The sequence below is a fragment of the Chelon labrosus genome (genome assembly GCF_963514085.1).
Source record: "Chelon labrosus genome assembly, chromosome: 15".
Taxonomy (NCBI): Eukaryota; Metazoa; Chordata; class Actinopteri; order Mugiliformes; family Mugilidae; genus Chelon; species Chelon labrosus.
In genome coordinates this window covers 27,828,940-27,848,500 of record NC_140348.1, presented here as the reverse complement: position 1 = coordinate 27,848,500, position 19,561 = coordinate 27,828,940, and the positions used below count along the sequence as shown (strand labels likewise).

Sequence of the window (19,561 nt, the reverse complement as noted above, 5' to 3'; positions counted from 1 at the left end):
GCTAAGGAGAGCTAGTGTTAGCGGGGAGGCTAGGAAGCTAGGAAGAGCTACAATTAGCTGAGAGGCTAAGAAGCTAAGGAGAGCTAGTGTTAGCTTGAAAGCTAGGAAGAGCTACAATTAGAGGAGAGGCTACGAAGCTATAAGTATCTAGAATTAGCTGGAAGGCTAGGGAGCTAGGATAAGCTGCTCTTAGCTGGGAGGCTAGGACGTCAGGAGGAGCTACTATTAGTCAAGAGGCTAGGATGCTAGGAAGGGCTAGTGCTAGCTGGGAGGCTAGGAAGCTAATTACAAATATTACTAAAATGTTGAATTTGTTCACAACTAAATTGGTGCAAAGTTTTTTTTTTTTCGTTGAAACGCGTCGTAATGAAATCCAGATGTTACCAGAACTGACTCTGATAACTACTTAGCTACGCTAGGCTAGTTCTGTCCATCATCACATATATTCAGACTTGAAAACATCCACCATGTTTTCAAGTCTCTACAAACTATTTTACATTCAAGTTTTCCTTCTCTGCAGCAGTTTCAGTAGTCATGGAGTCCAGTCTGATTTAACGCTGAGAATTGAAATGTTCTTAGACACAGAATAGACGTGACCCATAAAACTACAAGTCCCTTCAGTCCACCGTGAAGTACCTGAGTGGAGAGATGACGAGAGGTCGGGAGGTCAGCGGGTCAACGTCAGGACACCATGAGGAGGTTTCCCATGAAGCCTTGAGGGAGGAGAGACTCAGCAGACGTTAACGCAGATCTGAGATTTAAAATAAAAAACATCAACAGTGATTCTGTACAGAGCTGAAGGATCATTAAACCAAACAACCATTAAATCAGCACCAAAAAATCTTTTAAGACGTTTTAATAACCCTGAATACAGATCAACATGTGTTTGGTTTACTGGACGTTCTGAGAAAAGAAACCTGGGACCTGTCAATGAGTTCAGATCAAATCAAATAATAATAAGATCCATCCCCGTTAAACATTCACTCAGAGGGTTTAATAACGCTCTCTACAGGACGTCCTCCGTCATGTCGTAATAAAACAGATTTTATTCACAGTCCTCAAACTCTGACTTCAGGATTTTAGAGAATATTTAGAGGAAAGTAGCACAAAACAAAATGAGGAGACACAAACCTGAGGGTAAAGTCGTTTAAAGTTGTTTTATAAAGGCAAACTGAAAATCTCAACGCTCCATTTTCACCAACTTTCAATTAATTTCCTGATTTAAACTAAATATAATGAGGAGAATATACAAATAATGCTCTAAATAGGAATGTTTTCGACGTCAGATCAGACATTAAACTATTTTAAGTTTTATCCCAAAAGTCAAAAAGCTGCGGTACCGTAGATGTCAAAGTAAAAGATATTTCATGTGTCAACACTTTCAGGTCAGGCTGGTCTGATCAGAGGACACCGAGCTCTAAAGCTCCGTCCCACAACGTTTTCTCAAGAACCTGCGTCAAAGTTAAATCCAACCCCGTCCTGGTCCCTCAGTCACCAAAATAAATACCACGGCGTAGTCCTGGTCTCCTCTAGAGCCGGTCCAGGCTCCGTGAGGAGACTTCACACCAAAAACTAAAGCAAATGTTGACCTTCACGTATAAACTGCTCACATTTATCGTTCAAGTATCTGAAAAGACGGAAACAGTTCAGTTACGGTCGGTACTGTCTGTACTGGGACTGTGAAGCCAGAGGGTTGTTGGGTCCAAACCGCAGTGGTGGCGCCGTCGACCCTGTGAAGGCAGTTCTGTAGCTCTGAGAGGAAGGAAGTCCAAACCCAGGGCCCAGGCCCTGCACGCCGAGTCCCAGCCCCGCGCCGGGCCGAGCTAGTCCCTGACCAAGCATCCCTGAGTAGGGGCCCGTCCCGTAAGAGACTCCCAGGCTTCCATAGGGCCTGTGGGTGTGGTGTCCCGGAGCTGGGAGGACCACCGGCTGCACGTTCCTCCCTGGTGTGTCGAAGGAGAACTCAGGAGGAGGGCTCAGGGGTTTGGAGGGAGTGGAGGTGAGCGGGTCCAGATCTCCTCCCGAGGACAACATCAGAGGAGGCACCGATGAGGAGGAGGAGAAGGAGGCGTAGCCTTCAGCATGACCCAGAGGTGGAGCAGCAGGGGAGGAGGAGGAGGAGAGGGTGCCGGTGAGGAGGGGTCGGGCCCAGTCGTCTTTAAAGATCTGGACGGTCAGCGTGGAGACGAGAGGCAGCAGCCGGTTGGTGACGTGGGCCAGAACCAGCTGCTCATTGGCGTCCCGGCGGATTCGAACGTGGGCAGAACCGGCCTGAAACACAACATGCACAAATAATTTAGAGACGTCAGGATGAAGGGAAGGGGTTTGTCTTTTCCTGAGACTTTTCATTTTGTTTCATAAATTTTTCCTGAACAAGTTAGTTTTTAATTTCGACCGATAAACCATCTGAGATTCAGCTTTAAACTGTGAGTGGAAATAATTCAAGTCCAGTTAGATAGTTAGTTAAATAAAAACCCAGGCTAGCTGTTTTTACCTGCTTCAGTCTGTGTGCTAAGCTAAGCTAACCACATTAGCTTGGATATCCATCTGAACTTCTTGCTTTGAGAAATAGCCATTTATTTATTATGTAACAGGGAAAATATTCCTTTCATGGTACGTACAAAAGAGATTTTAAGAAAATTTGACTAACTTGCATTTAATCACGTGAAATCATGCAGTTAATCACAATTAAATTTCTTGACAGATAATAATAAAAAACAATAAATCCTAATTTATGAATTTACAGGTTGCACATGACGACTAGTTGTAAAATAAATTTTCACACTGTGTCGATAAATTGTTGGTTTAGTCTATATCCCTACCAATATGTTTAATCTAATGGAAATACTGCGATTAATCGCGATTAAATGTTTTAATCTATTGACAGTCCTGATAATTTCATAATATGAAGTGTTTATTAATGTGTATTAAAGCCACTAAGTGAGATTGTTGTTGTTATTTTTAGGCTCAAACTCAAGTTTTTATTTAACAATGGAAATCTTGAGATTAATCGCGATAAAATATTTTAATCTATTGACAGACCTGGTCTCTACAAAGTCATTTCCCAGCTTCAGAACGTATTATTTACCCTTTTTAGGCTTTTTTAAAAAAGTGTTTACACTTTAAAAACGGCATGACAAAGTGAAAACGCGTTTTTGGAATATTTTTAAATTGCAGAAACTTCGTCAGATCGGATTAAATTGATATTCATGTCGTCTTGAATGAACGAGTGATGGCCATTATTCATCTAATTAAAAATGATTTAAAACTGATTTATTTTTTAACGTTTTTATCTTCTCAATTCTGTCCAGAACACACTAAACTGAGCTCTTTGTTTCCTGATTTTTATATTGGGAATATTCAGACCTAGAAAGGACAGAACGACACACACACAGACACACAGACACACACACACACACAGACACACACGGACCCAGCCAGGCGGCCCGTGGGGCAGGAGTGCAGTCAGAGGGTCAAATCAGTTTGGACAGCTGCTCTGTTAGCAGTGGGCCAACAACCAACAGTTGTGTAACTGCAGAGACATCAGGGACGACAACAACAGGAGCAGCAGCATCGATAGCATAAATAACAACAATAAAAACAGCATCAGGGCGAATGTAAAGACACTGCTCCACCTAGAGGCAGCCTCCTGAACACCAGCATGCAAACACTTTAACTGGTTATTGGTTATATATTAAATAAATCCCAATAAATAAGCATCCACCCTGCATTTTATATGTCTTTATCCAACTTGGCAATTAATCACCAAAGGCTTTAGACGGGATGGAAAACCTTCAACCTTGAAGTTGCAAACGTTTGCTTCAATTTAAATTTAGTATATGGGTGTTACGGCAAAGACAAATAGACAGATTTGTGTTTGTCTCCCTGAGACCTCAGCTGTTATTTGTTTTCGTCTGGATGAACGAATCCCTGAAGATCGTCGCTCCGATCCGACAGAAGATGGAGAAGGACGAATGGGACGAAGGAGGAAGAGACATACATAGAGACAACATACAACCTAACTAACTGGAGGATGAACATCTCAACGAAAAGCTTCAAATCCAGCGGCTCCACATGTTACAGAGTGTAACTGATCATAAACATACCAGAGATCCAAAACCAACGGTCCAGAAGTGCTCGTTGCGAACCTCCAACACTCCGTCCAGAGTGGACACCTGGTCGGACACAGAGGGGAGAAATTAAGAATCAGGTTGTCAAAAAGAAAACATGTAGGATCTGCTGCCAATCATCTCGTTCTTCAAGCGTCTCTCTCTGTCTGGACGTTTGGCTCAACCAACCAGACGCCTAATTATATATTAATGTTAATTCATGAGTCAAATCATTTCTAAACTATCAAGCTGATCTTGATCTTGTATCTGACAAAGTAGTGGATTTATATCCTGTAGTAACTGTAATCTACATTAATTTAACCAACTGAGACTGTTTAGCTGCAAATTTAGTTTCTACTGGGGCTGTTGAAATGAACACATTAATATTAATTCCTGGATAAATCACAACAGAGATACCTTAATCTAGTTTGTGGTTACAACAACACCACCACCACCACCACCACCAACAACAACAATAGTATACATTTTCATGAATTTGTTAACTCGGATGTTGAAAATTTGAAAGATATCCCTTCAATGTTCATTTAAAAGTAATTTTAAAAAAATGTGCGATTAATCGCGATTAACTGTTTTAATCTAATATTTTTATTTTTTTTTAATTAAAAATAATTTTGTTTGTTGACTACCTAAATAACTCTTTAATTAAAACACCTGTTACACGACTATGGAGAAACACTTAAGATAACAGGAGGGTCAAACTATTCATCTACATTTAAGCTACTAAACGACTTTTATTGGACGCAACAATTTTTTGGATTTTATAGTAAAACAGAAGAGTCCCTCACCTCACGGAGGAGTTTGTCCAGCTGTCCGATGACGTGAGACGGCGTCGTCTGTGGACAAGAGATAGGGAGAAAAATAAAAACGATCATCACAGGCTGAGAGTGTCCAAATGTGACACTATGAGAACCTGTGGTCTTTACCTGCAGCAGGACTTTACCGCTGTAGACGCTCATGGGATACATGGTGCCGAAGGTCATGAGAGCGATGGCGACGGCCGACGCTGTGTCCACGGCGTTGTAGTTACTGAACACAAGAGGAAACAAGAAGATGAACGGAAGAAGAGTAACAACCTCTCTAACTTTATAATCATCTTAATGTCAACCTTCCATGGTTCGATCAAAATCACATGAACTGAATCTTTAGATGATGGACTTCTTTGGGACACTTTAAGGACTTTTGGTCAAAAACGAGCTGATAACAACAGGTCTGTGATGACCTGCAGGGAGCTTTGGACACTTTATAGTTTTATATTAAACATTAGGAGAATTAAATTAGTAATCAAATACAAACGTAGTTCCAAGCAACAACAGGAAGTTTTGACCATAAACATGTGACATTTCCTCACCGTGCTGTTTAAAGAGACACGTCTCCAGCCCATGGAGACATAAATGAATACGTACTTGATTTCTATGAGCATGTAGGTGATGCAGAGGGACAGAGCTCCCGCCATGTTGATCAGGACGAACGGGTTCATACGAGGCAGCAGCACACTGCTGAGACCTGGGACGATGCCACACAAACTGTACAAACACACACACACACACACACACACACACACACACACACACACACACACACACAACAAAAACAGGATTAGTCCACATGAGCTCCTCCAGATCCTCCCGCTGAAACATCTCCAGACAAAAAAAAATAATTTAAACGGGCAGAAATTAAGTAAAAATAAATTCGTAAATATAAACACACATCACCTGACACAGACCAAAGACCATTAAGATGAGTCACAACTGTCCAGCCCTGTTGAGTAGGTGGTCTTTAATGTGACCCAGGACTCATTGTGTGTTCACACTACCAAAGGAAGGAGGTTACATGTGTCCCAGACCACCTCCACATGTGGACTGACACCAGATCAGTGTTCACACCTGGACCTGTTTAACCTGGAGACTAGAGACCAGATCAGTGTTCACACCTGGACCTGTTTAACCTGGACTCTAGAGACCAGATCAGTGTTCACACCTGGACCTGTTTAACCTGGACTCTAGAGACAAGACCAGATCAGGATGGATGTTAATGTGATGGTCTGAACAAGACCTGGGACACATGTGACCTCCTTCCTTTGGTAGTGTGAACACACAATGAGTCCTGGGTCACATTAAAGACCACCTACTCAACAGGGCTGATCTGAGGAAGAGGAGTTTAACTCATTCATTCAACCACTAGTAGAAATAATAATAATAATAATAATAGCTTGGACTTATATAGCGCCTTTCATAGTACCCAAGGTCGCTTAACAATGTGGGGGGGGGGGGGGGGTTAGGGGTCAGATGATCACATGAATCAGTGATGTCTGTTCATTAGTAATGAGAGCCTCTTAAAAGATTCTGGCCTTGGAGCTGAGAACCAAACTAAACCAGAAACTAATCTGAACTAGAATCAACTCAGCAGAGACACAGATCATTAATGTGTTGGATTTTCTTTTAGGATTTTACCTGTGGGCGCAAAGTCAACAAAGATTTTTTTAAAAAGCACATGAATAAATTGGAAAAATGTGAAATGCAGATAAACTGCCTTCCTCCTCCTCCTCCTCCTCCCTCAGCCAACGCCTCCCTCCTGTATTTATGTTTGTCTTTAGGATTAGGCCTTTAACCCGATCACACCATCATAATGGACTTTAGGGGACTTGAACTGGACTTGATGGGATCATTCTTGTTTTGTTTCATGTTGTGTTTGTTTAAGCTCCGAGTCCAAAAGCTCAAGCCGCCTCCGTCCAGACAGAAACGTCGGATCCTCTTTCAAGGAAAACGATTCGACGAAACTCAACGTGAAATAATTACAGCTATAAAATGAAAAAAATAAAAACTAGCAAACAAATAATCAGAACTGAAGAATAATTTCCATCCAGTAATATAAGACAAATATATGATTCATCGTGTTAGATATGCAGTTGTTCTCCAGTTTAGTGATTTGTTAATGAAATATTTTTTTTGTTTCCTGACTGAACAAGACATTTGTAGACGACTGAGCTCAGGGATGTTTTGGGAGAAATGTTGTAAAGATGTAGGTGTTCTCTTTATTTGACTGTTTTTAACGTATCCATCAAACTCTGCAGCAGATCAAATGATCTGAAAGCTCTGAGATTTAATCAAAAGGACTCGGCCGCTGTTGGTTTAATTGAAGGAGATCACACGAGGACACACGTCGGTATAGATGTTTTAAAATGATGTACGCTACAGATAAAACGTTCAGTATTACGACCACTGGATCAAACTAAAGCGACTTATGTCTGCAGATATAAGAACAGCCTGTACAGCTGAGTTCATCCTGTCATTGGTCGTCACCATTTTTTGCTGTGACACAAGAAAATTACATTTTAATCCTGAAAGTCAAAGTTATGGTCGATTTAAATCAGAGAAACGGCATCGATGGAAACAACAGAGACCAAACTAAATAATCTAGCTTTCCTTCAACAGATGTTTGATGCACAGCGCCTTTAAAAAGTACTGACCCCCATGAACGTTGGTCAGAATAATTTAGCTTTTACATAACTCACATAAGTTTGTACGTCCTTCACCATTTTCTATATTTCTGCATAAAAATTAAGCAAAACATCAACAGATGTTCACACAAGTCTTGAAAGTTGACAAAGAACCCAATGAACACATGAACCAGAGACATGAGACTAAAATGAGCCAATATTACATATCAGAGAGGACCTCCTCTAGGATTAAATCAGAGTCCATGTGTTCAGAAGTGTTTCCATCAATGTAATGAGACTCAGGTGTGGTTCAGTTCCTGGTTTAGTTTCAATAAATCAGGGATTTGTCTCAGTCTGATCTTCACAACACATGTTTGTGGACAAAGGAGCTTTCTGAGGAGCTCAGAGAAAGAGTTGTTGTTGCTCATCAGGCTGGAAAAGGTTCCAGAACCATCTCTAAGGAGTTTGGAACCCACAAATAATCCACAGTCAGACAGATTGAAGACGACTGTTCCCCTCCACAGGAGTGGTCCACCAACAAAGATCACTCCATAATAGTCTGAGAGGTCCCAAAGGAACCCAGGGGAACTTCTAAGCAGCTAAAGGCCTCTCTCTCATTGGCTGATGTTAATGTTGATGAATCCACTGAACAACCATGGTGTGATGGACAAAGACACTGCTCTCCAAGAAGAACATTTCTAAACATCATGTGGACAAGACAGAAGACTATTGGGACAATGTTTAGTGGACAGATGAGACCAAAGTAGAATATTCTGGTTTAAATGAGATGAAACAACACTGCATCATTCCAGCATCAGAACCTCATCCCTCCATCAAACATGGGGGTGCTAATGTCCTGGTTTGGGCCTGTTCTGCTGCATCTGGACCAGGACGGCTTGTCATCATTGATGGACCAATGAATTGTGAATTCTACCAGTGAACTCTAAAAGAAAATGTCAGGACATCTGTCCATGAGCTGAATGTGAAGAGAAACTGGGTCATGCAGCAAGACAACGAGCCCAAGAACACAAGTGGTTCTACAAAAGAACGGTTAAAGAAGAACAAGATGAATGTTTAGGAACGGCCAAGTCAAAGTCCTGACCTTAATCCAATAGAAATGTTGTGGAAGGACCTGAAGCAAGCAGTTGATGTGAGGAAACCCACCAACATCTCAGAACTGAAGTGGTTCTGCAGGTAAAACCAAACCAACAGACATCTACAGCTGCTCTCAAACGTTCCCCCAAAAAACCCAAAGTGAGGTGAGCCTGTACGCTGGGCCTGGAGTTCCAGGAAGAGATTAACGGGTCAATGAATGCATCTCCTGGCGGATCGACCCCGCGCTGAGTGTCAGATTGAATTTCCGATACGTCAAAAGCCGGCGCTCTGAAGCCGCCTCAGTCGACGGCATGGAGCACCGTCACAAACATGAAGCGGAGCACTAGGTGCCGTGAGGTGTTTGTCACCAGATAATGTTCCAAACACGACAGTGACATGGATGTCAACATATAATTAATGCCAGACATGTCAATCAGAGAGCCTCACCACAGGAAGGAAGCAGCAGGAGATCTGTAAACAGGACTATCAAAGGTTATCAATTATGAAAACGTCATTTAGTAATTTAGGAAATCAGTTCCTGTGATATTGCGACGGTCGGGTTTAAGCGCGAGTCTTGTGAAGTGGACAGCAGAGACAGATCCTGCAGCGGTGAATAATGGAAGGACTGCTGGGACGGGGATGACAGCAGCAGCAGTGATGTTAGTGGGATACATGAGAACATGTTGTGATTCACTGCAGGACGCTGTGTGTTCATATCAAACCCAAAGCCTGCAACTCAGCAATGAGTCACAACATTAAGAGCCACCAGGGAAAATAAAAATGTTTGTGTTTCTCTTAATTTATCTAAAAACTGAGAGATGAACGATAAAATATAAAACATCTGTAGACTCTTTCAGTTCAATAATTCAGTGTGAGTGCGATGGCATAAATCAAACTGCCAAACTATGACTTCCTCAATCCACTGAAACGGAAAGAGAACCAAGAACATAATGATGCCAGAAACAAGAAAGAACAAATGAAAGAACAGAGAGTTGAGGATGAACATCCCAGCGTTCCCATAATCCCTGCTGATGCATTGAAATAATTTGAAATGTGACCTTGTGTGTTTGTGTTCATCCAGACAGAGAGCGCAGGATTAAAGCCGAGGGGATAAAACAAACACTGTCGCTCCAGACTGAACCTGATGATGAACAGAAACGTCTTCAAACTGGCTCTGAACGACTCATCAGAATTAATGTGAAACGTGGGTCAGGTGACAGCTGCAGAAATGTAATTTTTGGAAGCGCTGCAAAATACGGCAATGTCATTTATGCTGTAAAAATGTAATTAGAGGCAACTGTCTGTAGATTCTGGTGTTAAACATTTTATTAATGGTTTATTAGTCTTGTAACTTATTTATCTACCTCTAAATGGATTAATCGCCCAATATCATGCGATTAATCGCATGATATTGGGCGATTAATCGCATGATATTGCACGACATTACAACATTTTAATTATGACTGATTTGGCCAACCACCTATTTATCTCTATCAATCTATCTCTACATGAATCCAGTTGAAACCTTGTGAATTGGAATTGAATGAATTCGGGAAATAAATAGCATTACCCATCCCCAATTAATCGCACAATAGCTACGGAAATCGTGCGATTAATCGTAATTAAATATTTTAATGTACTGACAGTCCTAATAAAAATACTGAATATATAAAAGCCTCTGGGTTTTAGCAGCGATACCAAACTCTAGAGTTAAATACTCAAGGATTGAAAACAGGATTCTCATTGCTTGTTTTTTCTCTCTTATATAACCTAATGAAATAAAACTTTATTTTTCTAACTCTTTTGTTCTGTCTCCACTTTATGTTGTGGCCCTTGAGCTGGGTTGATATTTTTTTAAGTTTTAATTACATTTTAATTGCAATTTTGATTTTTATTAATGTTTTCTTATGTACCTGTTTTTCAAAAAATTATGATTTTAATGTTTTTGTTAAGCATTTTGTAATATTGATTTGAAAAGTGCTTAAGAAATTATTATTATTATATTGTAAAAGGCTTCCTCCATCACCATAATCTACCTCATGTGGCAGCATTAGCTTGAACCAACAACGTCTAATGATGAAACATAAATAAAAGCATCTACTACGAGTTAAGCTTTAAATAACTTATAAATAATAAAGTTCAACGCCTCCTCAGGTGTAGATGAACCACCTAAAGACGTTTGCATAAGGCCTCCTCCCTCCTCAAAGGATGTTCGACTATGAACCTTCTGCAATCTTGTTGCTCCCCCAAGAACAAAACTCAAACACTGAGGCTCCACATGTTTAAAACACCCCAGACAAACCTCTATATGCACGGTCACTTCAAAGCTAACACATGCTTGCCCGTACAACTGTAGGCGGACATGCGACCTCAGCTAAAATCTGCAAATGCACAACTGAGCGGAGATATTCTCATGATTACGAGGTCAGTCTCAATACGATAAATGTTCCTTTCTCTGTAGGACAACATGTTTCTTCTTTTAAATCAGCTCCCTCCTTCCCCCCACCCCCAGACACACACAGAGCTGGAGTTCAGGCTTCTGGCTGGTGAGTCGGACAGAGCGGGAGGCTTTACATAACCCAGTTGGCCCCCAGACCCGGCTGAGGTTAAGTGGGGACAGGGAGCAACAAAAAACCCACACACTAAAAGACACACAGCCGAGCAATTACCCTGGCAAACGTGCATACACAAAAACGCTTGTACGAAGGCACACAGAGCATCCCTCCCTCTCTCTCTCTGTGGAAACTAGGCTGGGACGTCCTGTTCACTTCTGCCCTCTCAGCCAATCACAGCTCAGTTCTGCTGTACAACTCTCTCCAGGCTGTCGCTCCGAGTAACCCGCAACAACTGAGCTGCTGACTGCGAGAGAGAGTGTGTGAATGTGTGTGTTTGTGTGTGAATATGTTTTAAACCTCGCCCACTTCAGATGTCGGGAACAGGGAGCGGAGGGATGTAATATTCATCACGACGGAGGACGACGAGCGTCAGATGAGTTTGCGGAGTTTGGAGATGTTGGAGAAACTTGAATGAAGTTGTGAAGAACACGATTCATTCAACCTGACAAGTCACGATGAACTGAGAGATGTTCTAATCAGAATATAGATCCAACCAGGACACTACGTGATCACAGCTTTAAACACCTGTCCATCCACCTGGTCTTAATCTAAATGTGTCTCCACATGCGTCCCCAGCCAGCACTTGAGATCTGATCTCAGTTTGTGTGTCTGTAAATCAGCAGCGCCATCATGTGGTCAGTAGAATATTGTAGCAGCTGCTGTCTCTAATGGATCTCTACCTACCGCTGGATCAGAACCATCAACAGCTGCTGGTTGACTTGGAGACATGATCCAGATGTTGGAACAAGATGGAAAGACTCACATGTTAAGATCTGATTTATTTATGATGGTGGTTATTTTAGAGAAGGAAGGAAGGAAGGAAGGATGGATAGATGGATCGGTGAAGGAAGGGAAAAAAAGGAAGGAAGGAAAGAAAGACTTATTCAAAAATAACAAAAAAACAGAAAAATAAATCTTAGTGTTTTTCAGTGAGTGATATACTTTTCAGCTTGTTGTAAAATCTGGATCATTAAAGATAATTAAAGATAATTAAAGAAGGACAGTTCTGATTGTATTGACCAGGATGTTAATGGAGCCTGTGATGCTTCAGATGAAACAAGCTACTATTGACCAGTATTAAAAATAATTATGAGAATATACAAAAGTGCATTTCTGTATTTCTATCCATGAGTTTCTGGTAATAACAACGGTCAGCTGAGTCCTACATTTAAACTTAATTCTATTATCATGGTTGTCAGGAGCCTGACTGGTAAAGAAATCTGCATGAACCAGAAAACGTTTGCAGTTCTTCGAGGTAAAACACTTGACGTCAACAGAATTTGATGCAAAGAATCATCTTCCACCAACAAATATCAGGTGTCCAGAAACTGTCAGTGGAGGGACATTCAGCTCATCTGCAGCCAAGCAGGAAAAAACATGAACCGGAGGCAGGAACCAGAGCGACGCCAACAGTTATGGTGAAAATAAAACCGTGTGCTGGTAATCTGGGCTGCAAGAGGTTCTGAAGGTTTAGGAGGAGATCTGCTACCAGATAATCTGGGTATACGGTTCTGTTTCCACACATTCTGCCTGGCTCATCTGGTTTTATTTGGTGACTGTGGAACGTTTACTAACATTTTACATAATAAAATTACAGAAGTAAAGCTGCAGCCAACGATTACTGTCATTCAGATTCTTTTTCTTGGACTATTCCTCACCATTACTGCTTGGATCAGTTTAATCTGATCACTCAGGAGTTTTGTTTCATCTGAAGAAGAGTCCAAACCAGGGCTGGCTACCGATCTCCTGAATCAATTCTTATTTAGTGACGTTTTGAAAGAGATTTTCTCCAAATGACTGTTTTCATTGGTTCCAGAGGTTTGTGGCGTCTCCTCCATCTTCTCATCTAGTTTCTCATCTTTCATGTGTCTTAGGTTTTGTTCAGCTCTTCTCTGTCCTCAGACTTTTTTTTTTAAATCCAATCAGTGAGTTTTGGATCTTGAATCCTTTTTATAATTTAATCTGAGTATGGAAATATCTGGATTTCATAATGAGGCGGGTTTCAACAGATACAGAGAAAATAAAATAGCTCTGCATCAGCTGGATCGTCCTCCAACCAATCAGAGACATTTAGTTGTAAACTATTTCATCTCCACGTCTCTCAGGTGACGTGTACGACTACTGTTACTCTCCTGTCCATCACCACTTTAAGCCCCGCCCCCAAACGATCTGATTGGAGCAGCAGATCTTTGCTGGAGCAGAATCAGTTCCCAACAGAGAGACTCCAGACCAGCTGCTGTTTGGTTCATGAGCTTGATTTAAATCAGCTCATTCTGTACTGGAACAGACTCTTGTTACTGAACTGGACACACCTGAGAGGTGATCACTCAGATATGGATTAGGTGTAGCTTTACCTGTGAGACCCGTGACCTCTGACCCCTGAACTGGGCTGTCCTCTTTGGGAAACAACAAGAAAAACGATCCCACAGCTGTTTCTGAGAAGATCAATCAATGAGCCGATAACGGCCCCAGTCCACAACCCTACGACCTCTCAGCCATCACACTGACCGAGGGTGACCTTTGACCTCAGTAGAAGCCCATATGTACCTGTGTACACACACACACACACACACACACACACACCTGGATACACAGCATAAGCAGTAAGACAGGATGGGTAGCTTTACCATCGCTGTGTGTCGAGTCAGTGTAAGCTGATCCTTCCTGTTCCAACCTGAGACCCAGATATGCTGATGGAGGAGAGAGGGGGGAGGTAGAGAGGGGGGAGGTGGACGGGGGAGACGGAGGATGAGCTCATGTTGATGTAACTTACCTTCGACTCAGATCTGCAACATGTTCCTGAAGCCAACTGCTGCTGGCCGCTGGGGAAGAGAGAGAGAGGGAAAGAATTAATACTGAACCAAAAAGAGGTGGAGCTCCACCTGGAACGGTTAGCTATAGCATGCTAGCAGGGTTAGCCTTTAATGTTTCAGACAACGTGTCCTTCTGAAGCTGAAACGGTTTAAAGTTAATTGTGAAATGCTGCACATTACTAACATTTATGGTACTGACAGTAGCAGCCTTTAATCACTGTGACGAGATGAACGGAAGGAAGTCAACTGTTCTCTTTAACAACAAAAGAGTTTAAACCAAATGTGAATCAAGTCTCCACATGCGTCCCCAGCCAGCACTTGAGATCTGATCTCAGTTTGTGTGTCTGTAAATCAGCAGCGCCATCATGTGGTCAGTAGAATATTGTAGCAGCTGCTGTCTCTAATGGATCTCTACCTACCGCTGGATCAGAACCATCAACAGCTGCTGGTTGACTTGGAGACATGATCCAGATGTTGGAACAAGATGGAAAGACTCTCACATGTTAAGATCTGATTGATTTTAGAGAAGGAAGGAAGGAAGGAAGGAAGGAAGGAAGGAAGGAAGGAGGGAGGGAGGAATGAAAAAGGAAGGAAGAAAGAAAGAAAGAAAGGATGGAAGGAAAGAAATAATGGAAATAAAGAATGAAAGAGACAGAAGAAAGGAAGGAAAGGAGGGAGTGAAGGAAGGAAGGAAGGAAGGAAGGAAGGAAGGAAGGAAGGAAGGAAGGAAAGGGAAGGAAGGAAGGAAGCTGGATCAGAACCATGAACAGCTGTTGACTAGAGGACATGATCCAGATGTGAAGGTGTTTAATGAACCAGGACTCATTGTGTGTTCACACTGAAAGTTCTCCAAGCTGCTGAAATACCTGAATGAATCAAACACTAAAGAGAAACTATGAACAACTATAATATTATAATACTATAATACTGTATGTGTCACTAGGGGACGTCCCAGGTAAAAACACACATGAGCTCAGCAACACAGACAGAGACCAAGTTGTTGATGTTTGCTATAAATATTTCCTCTTTCTATATTTAAACCAACCTGTTGTCAAGACGTGTTGCTTGTGTTTAGTTTCTGAACACAGTGATTAAAAGCAGCGGCCTCCTTCATGAAGAGGAGATAAACACATCTAAGCTAAGCTAAGCTAAGCTAAGCTAAGCTAAGTGTTGTCGCTGGGCTGCTCTGTCTCACCTTTAATGTCTGAGGACGTGGCTCAGCCTGGAGGCTCAGCCTGGGGTCAAAGGCCTTCACATCACATCCTGTTTGTGTGTTTGTTTGTGTGTTTGTTTGTGTGTTTGTTTGTTTAGCTAGCAGGGTGAGTCAGTCTAAACAAACATTTTAATGCAGTGACTTATTTATGATCTGTGTGCTGCCCCCTGGCTCTCAACATGATTACATAACGCACTTAGAGACACACTGTTCCTTCATCTTTCTCTCCTAAATGTCAGATGTTAAGTGATGTTGAGACTCTTCTCAGCTCAGACCAGAGAACGTCTCTCCTTCTTATTATCCTCCTCCTTCCTTCCTTTCTTCCCTCAACCTCATCTCTCTCATCCACCTTCCTCCCTGCCTTCCTTCATCTTTAACTTTCTTCCTCCCTCCCTCCCTCCTTCCTTCCTTCCTATCCACCTTCCATCCTACCTGAATTATTTCCCTTCTTTTTTTCCTTCCTTTATCTTTAACTTCTTTCCTTCCCTTCTTCCTTCCTTTATGTTTAACTTCCTTCCCTTCTTATCCAACTCCCTTCCTCCCTCCCTTCCTTCCTCCCTCCCTCCTTCTTTCCCCCTTCCATCCTCCCTTCCTTCTTATCTTTCTTCCATTCTTCCTCCCTTCCTCACTCTCTCCCTCCTTCATTCCTTGTTTCCCTCCCTCCCTTCCTTCTCCCTCCGTCCTTCCTTCCTTCCTTCCTTTCTCCTTTCCTTCGTTCCTCCTTTCCCTCCCTCTTTCCTTCCTTCCTTCCTTCTCCCCACTTCCTTTCTCCTTTCCTCCCTTCTTCCTTCCTTTTCCCTTCCTCCCTCACTCCCTTCTTCCCTTCCTCACTCTCTCCCTCCATCCTTCATTTTTTCCCTCCTCCCTTCATCCTTTTCCCTTCCCCCCTTCCTTCCTTCCTTCCTTCCTTCCTCCATCCCTTCCTCTCTCCCTCCCTTCCTCTCCATCCATCGTCCATCTTTAATGTGTTTACGTTTTAGGACCTAGGACAGAAGGGATCAGATAAAGTAGTAGAGGGGAGGATGAACAGCTGGGATGGTTTGACCTTTCGTCTCTGTCCTCAAAACTGCCGTCTCTTTAAACTGTCCCTACATGTTTTTATTTCATCTGTTCCCACAGGTATAAATGTGTGGATGTTATTGTCTGCAGACCAGCGCTGTGTTCAGTCTGAATGTATTAGCAGCAGACTGAGATCCAGTGAGGTTAATATGTCCTGGGGTCACCACTGACCCGCTCTACCCTCTGTGGAGCAGCATGGAAGTCTGAAACTGGTCTCTGGCTCCTCCTAATTAAAACGACCAGCCACGCTTCGCCTTTACGCCCGTTATTAAAACGGCTTTTCTTGATGGGAGCCGGGACGAGACAGGAATTTTTAAAATCCTTTGGTAGTTATTTATTTTAGGTTCTCTACAAACCAGAACTACATCCTCTAGCATCAAAACTTCTTCTTCTTCTTTTAGTTGAGCTTGGCCAGCATCAACGCTGCCAAAAATCCCCCCAAAAGAGAGAAGAAGAAGAAGAAGAAGCTAAAAGATGGAGAACACGTATTAAGAAGATGATGTAAGAAGAACGAAAGAAAAAGAAGAAGACGGAAGAAGGAGGAAGAGAAGGAGGTCAGAAGATGGAAGAAGAAGCTAAAAGAAGAGGATGCAAAAAAAAAACATTTATTTATCCTGAGGGAAAGTCGGTATGCAAGAAGATTAAGAAGAACAAAAGAAAAAGAAGACGTGGAAGAAGGTGAAGAAGAGAAGGAGGAAGAAGAAGAAAAAGGAGGAGGAGGAGGAGGAAGAAGAAATTAAAAGAGCAGAAGCTGAAAGAAGAAGATGGAAGATTGAAGAAAAAGAAGATTGATTAAGAAGAACACAAGAAGAAGAAGAGGAAGGAGGTCAGAAGATGGAAAAAGAAAAAGAAGAAGAAGAAACTAAAAAGAGTAGAAGAAGCTGAAAGAAGAAGATGGACGTCTGAAGAAGAAGAAGAGCTGCACCCAAACAACAACAACAAACACTGAACGTTTAAAAGAAGAGAAAAGTTTCCTGGAGACAGCGTCAAGGAGAAACATCTTCCAGAGAGGGTTAGGAAGTTTATGGCAGCGTTGGATGACCAGAACATTTCTGGAGTAGAGAACACAAGGTACCAGCTACCCTCTCCACACTACATTAACTTTGACTGAAAGATTTATTGGACTGAATCCAGTCGACGGATACTCAATATTAAAAGATCGGGATGGGATAAACAAAAAAACGTTACATCCCTAATCTTAAATGTGTTTTTGTTTTTTTTATATAATTTCCTGATTTCTGCAATTAGGAAGAGGCTAACCTCTGATCCCCCTGCTGCCATTTGTGATTTATCCACCAACAGAGCAGTGAGCCAGCATTTCATTCCACTTCCATAATCCCCCAAAATATAACAAAATAGTCCCCGTTCCCCAGTGAGGGCGAGGATTAACCAAACCTCCGACGTCCAGAGGAGAGAGCAGAGGACTCGAGAATCACTAGCTTAGCGTCAGTACTCCATTAAAAACTCATAAAGGGAGGAAGATGAACTGGTCTGAGAGTGTGTGCATACCTTCAGAGACGTAGGCGAAGGGTTTATTCCTGACGGACAGTAAAGTCAACAGGTTGAAGAAGAGAGCCACAAACGTCCCGACCAACAGACGACCACTGGAAAGAGATAGAGTTATATGTTTAAAAATACATTTAATGTACAACATTGACTGCAACATGCTTATGTTTTTGAGTTCTTCACAATTTTCAATATTTCTGCATAAAATTAATATTTTAGACTTGTGTGTTTGCTTCTATAGGAAAGTGAGCCAATATTACATATCAGAGAGGAGCTCCTCTAGGATTAAATCAGAGTCCATGTGTTCAGAAGTGTTTCCATCAATGTAATGAGACTCAGGTGTGGTTCAGTTCCTGGTTTAGTTTCAATAAATCAGGGATTTGTCTCAGTCTGATCTTCACAACACATGTTTGTGGACAAAGGAGCTTTCTGAGGAGCTCAGAGAAAGAGTTGTTGTTGCTCATCAGGCTGGAAAAGGTTCCAGAACCATCTCTAAAGAGTTTGGAACCCACAAATAATCCACAGTCAGACAGATTGAAGACGACTGTTCCCCTCCACAGGAGTGGTCCACCAACAAAGATCACTCCATAATAGTCTGAGAGGTCCCAAAGGAACCCAGGGGAACTTCTAAGCAGCTAAAGGCCTCTCTCTCATTGGCTGATGTTAATGTTGATGAATCCACTGAACAACCATGGTGTGATGGACAAAGACACTGGTCTCCAAGAAGAACATTTCTAAACATCATGTGGACAAGACAGAAGACTATTGGGACAATGTTTAGTGGACAGATGAGACCAAAGTAGAATAGTTTGGTTTAAATGAGATGAAACAACACTGCATCATTCCAGCATCAGAACCTCATCCCTCCATCAAACATGGGGGTGCTAATGTCCTGGTTTGGGCCTGTCCTGCTGCATCTGGACCAGGATGGCTTGTCATCATTGATGGACCAATGAATTGTGAATTCTACCAGTGAACTATAAAAGAAAATGTCAGGACATCTGTCCATGAGCTGAATGTGAAGAGAAACTGGGTCATGCAGCAAGACAACGAGAACCAAGAACACAAGTGGTTCTACAAAAGAACGGTTAAAGAAGAACAAGATGAATGTTTAGGAACGGCCAAGTCAAAGTCCTGACCTTAATCCAATAGAAATGTTGTGGAAGGACCTGAAGCAAGCAGTTGATGTGAGGAAACCCACCAACATCTCAGAACTGAAGTGGTTCTGTTCTGAGGAATGGGCTAAAATTCCTCCAAGCTGCTGTAGACCACTGATCAGCTGTTACCAGAAACATTTAGTTGATGTTGTTGCTTTGTATTTTTGTCTCTTAAAGGAAGTAGAGTGAGCAGAATATAACTGCTAAAACAGATTTATGTGCCCACAGCGTGAGTAATACGAGCACACACATACACTAATCACATGGGACAATCCATTTAAGAGCCTAAAAATTGGTCCAAACAATCAGCGGGAGGCGACGAGCTACCCGAGGGTGAGCCTCAATAACTGGATGACAATCACCCCCACCACCTCCTCCTCCACCCTAACAGAGGAGATTAAACAGAGGGAGAGAGTGTGTCTCTCTACCCAGAAGACACCTGTCCCTTCAGTTAGTGGACATCTTTCATGGCGTCTAATCACATCCATCCAGAGAAGAAGAAGAGGAGAGAAACGAGGGAGGTAATCTCGTCACAGG

The 19,561-nt window shown here is 42.1% G+C and overlaps 1 protein-coding gene across 3 annotated transcripts in view; it reads right to left on the bottom strand.

The window, feature by feature from the left end:
• Nucleotides 1–590: 590 nt before the first annotated feature.
• Nucleotides 591–19,561, bottom strand: part of slc30a6 (solute carrier family 30 member 6) — a 56,611-nt gene continuing 37,640 nt past the window's right edge. The window contains exons 9-16 of one of the 3 annotated variants that reach the window (XM_084561728.1): nucleotides 17,871–17,965; nucleotides 14,050–14,098; nucleotides 5,534–5,653; nucleotides 5,054–5,156; nucleotides 4,916–4,963; nucleotides 4,107–4,175; nucleotides 1,611–2,271; nucleotides 591–713 (exon numbers count right to left, since the gene is read on the bottom strand). In XM_084561728.1, coding sequence (XP_084417854.1) covers nucleotides 1,651–2,271; nucleotides 4,107–4,175; nucleotides 4,916–4,963; nucleotides 5,054–5,156; nucleotides 5,534–5,653; nucleotides 14,050–14,098; nucleotides 17,871–17,965 — 1,105 coding nt within the window. In that variant the 3' untranslated portion in view covers nucleotides 591–713; nucleotides 1,611–1,650. Of the gene's footprint in view, nucleotides 752–841; nucleotides 2,272–4,106; nucleotides 4,176–4,915; nucleotides 4,964–5,053; nucleotides 5,157–5,533; nucleotides 5,654–14,049; nucleotides 14,099–17,870; nucleotides 17,966–19,561 lie in introns of those variants that run through there. The other 2 variants (XM_084561727.1, XM_084561726.1) reach the window with 2 other exon arrangements.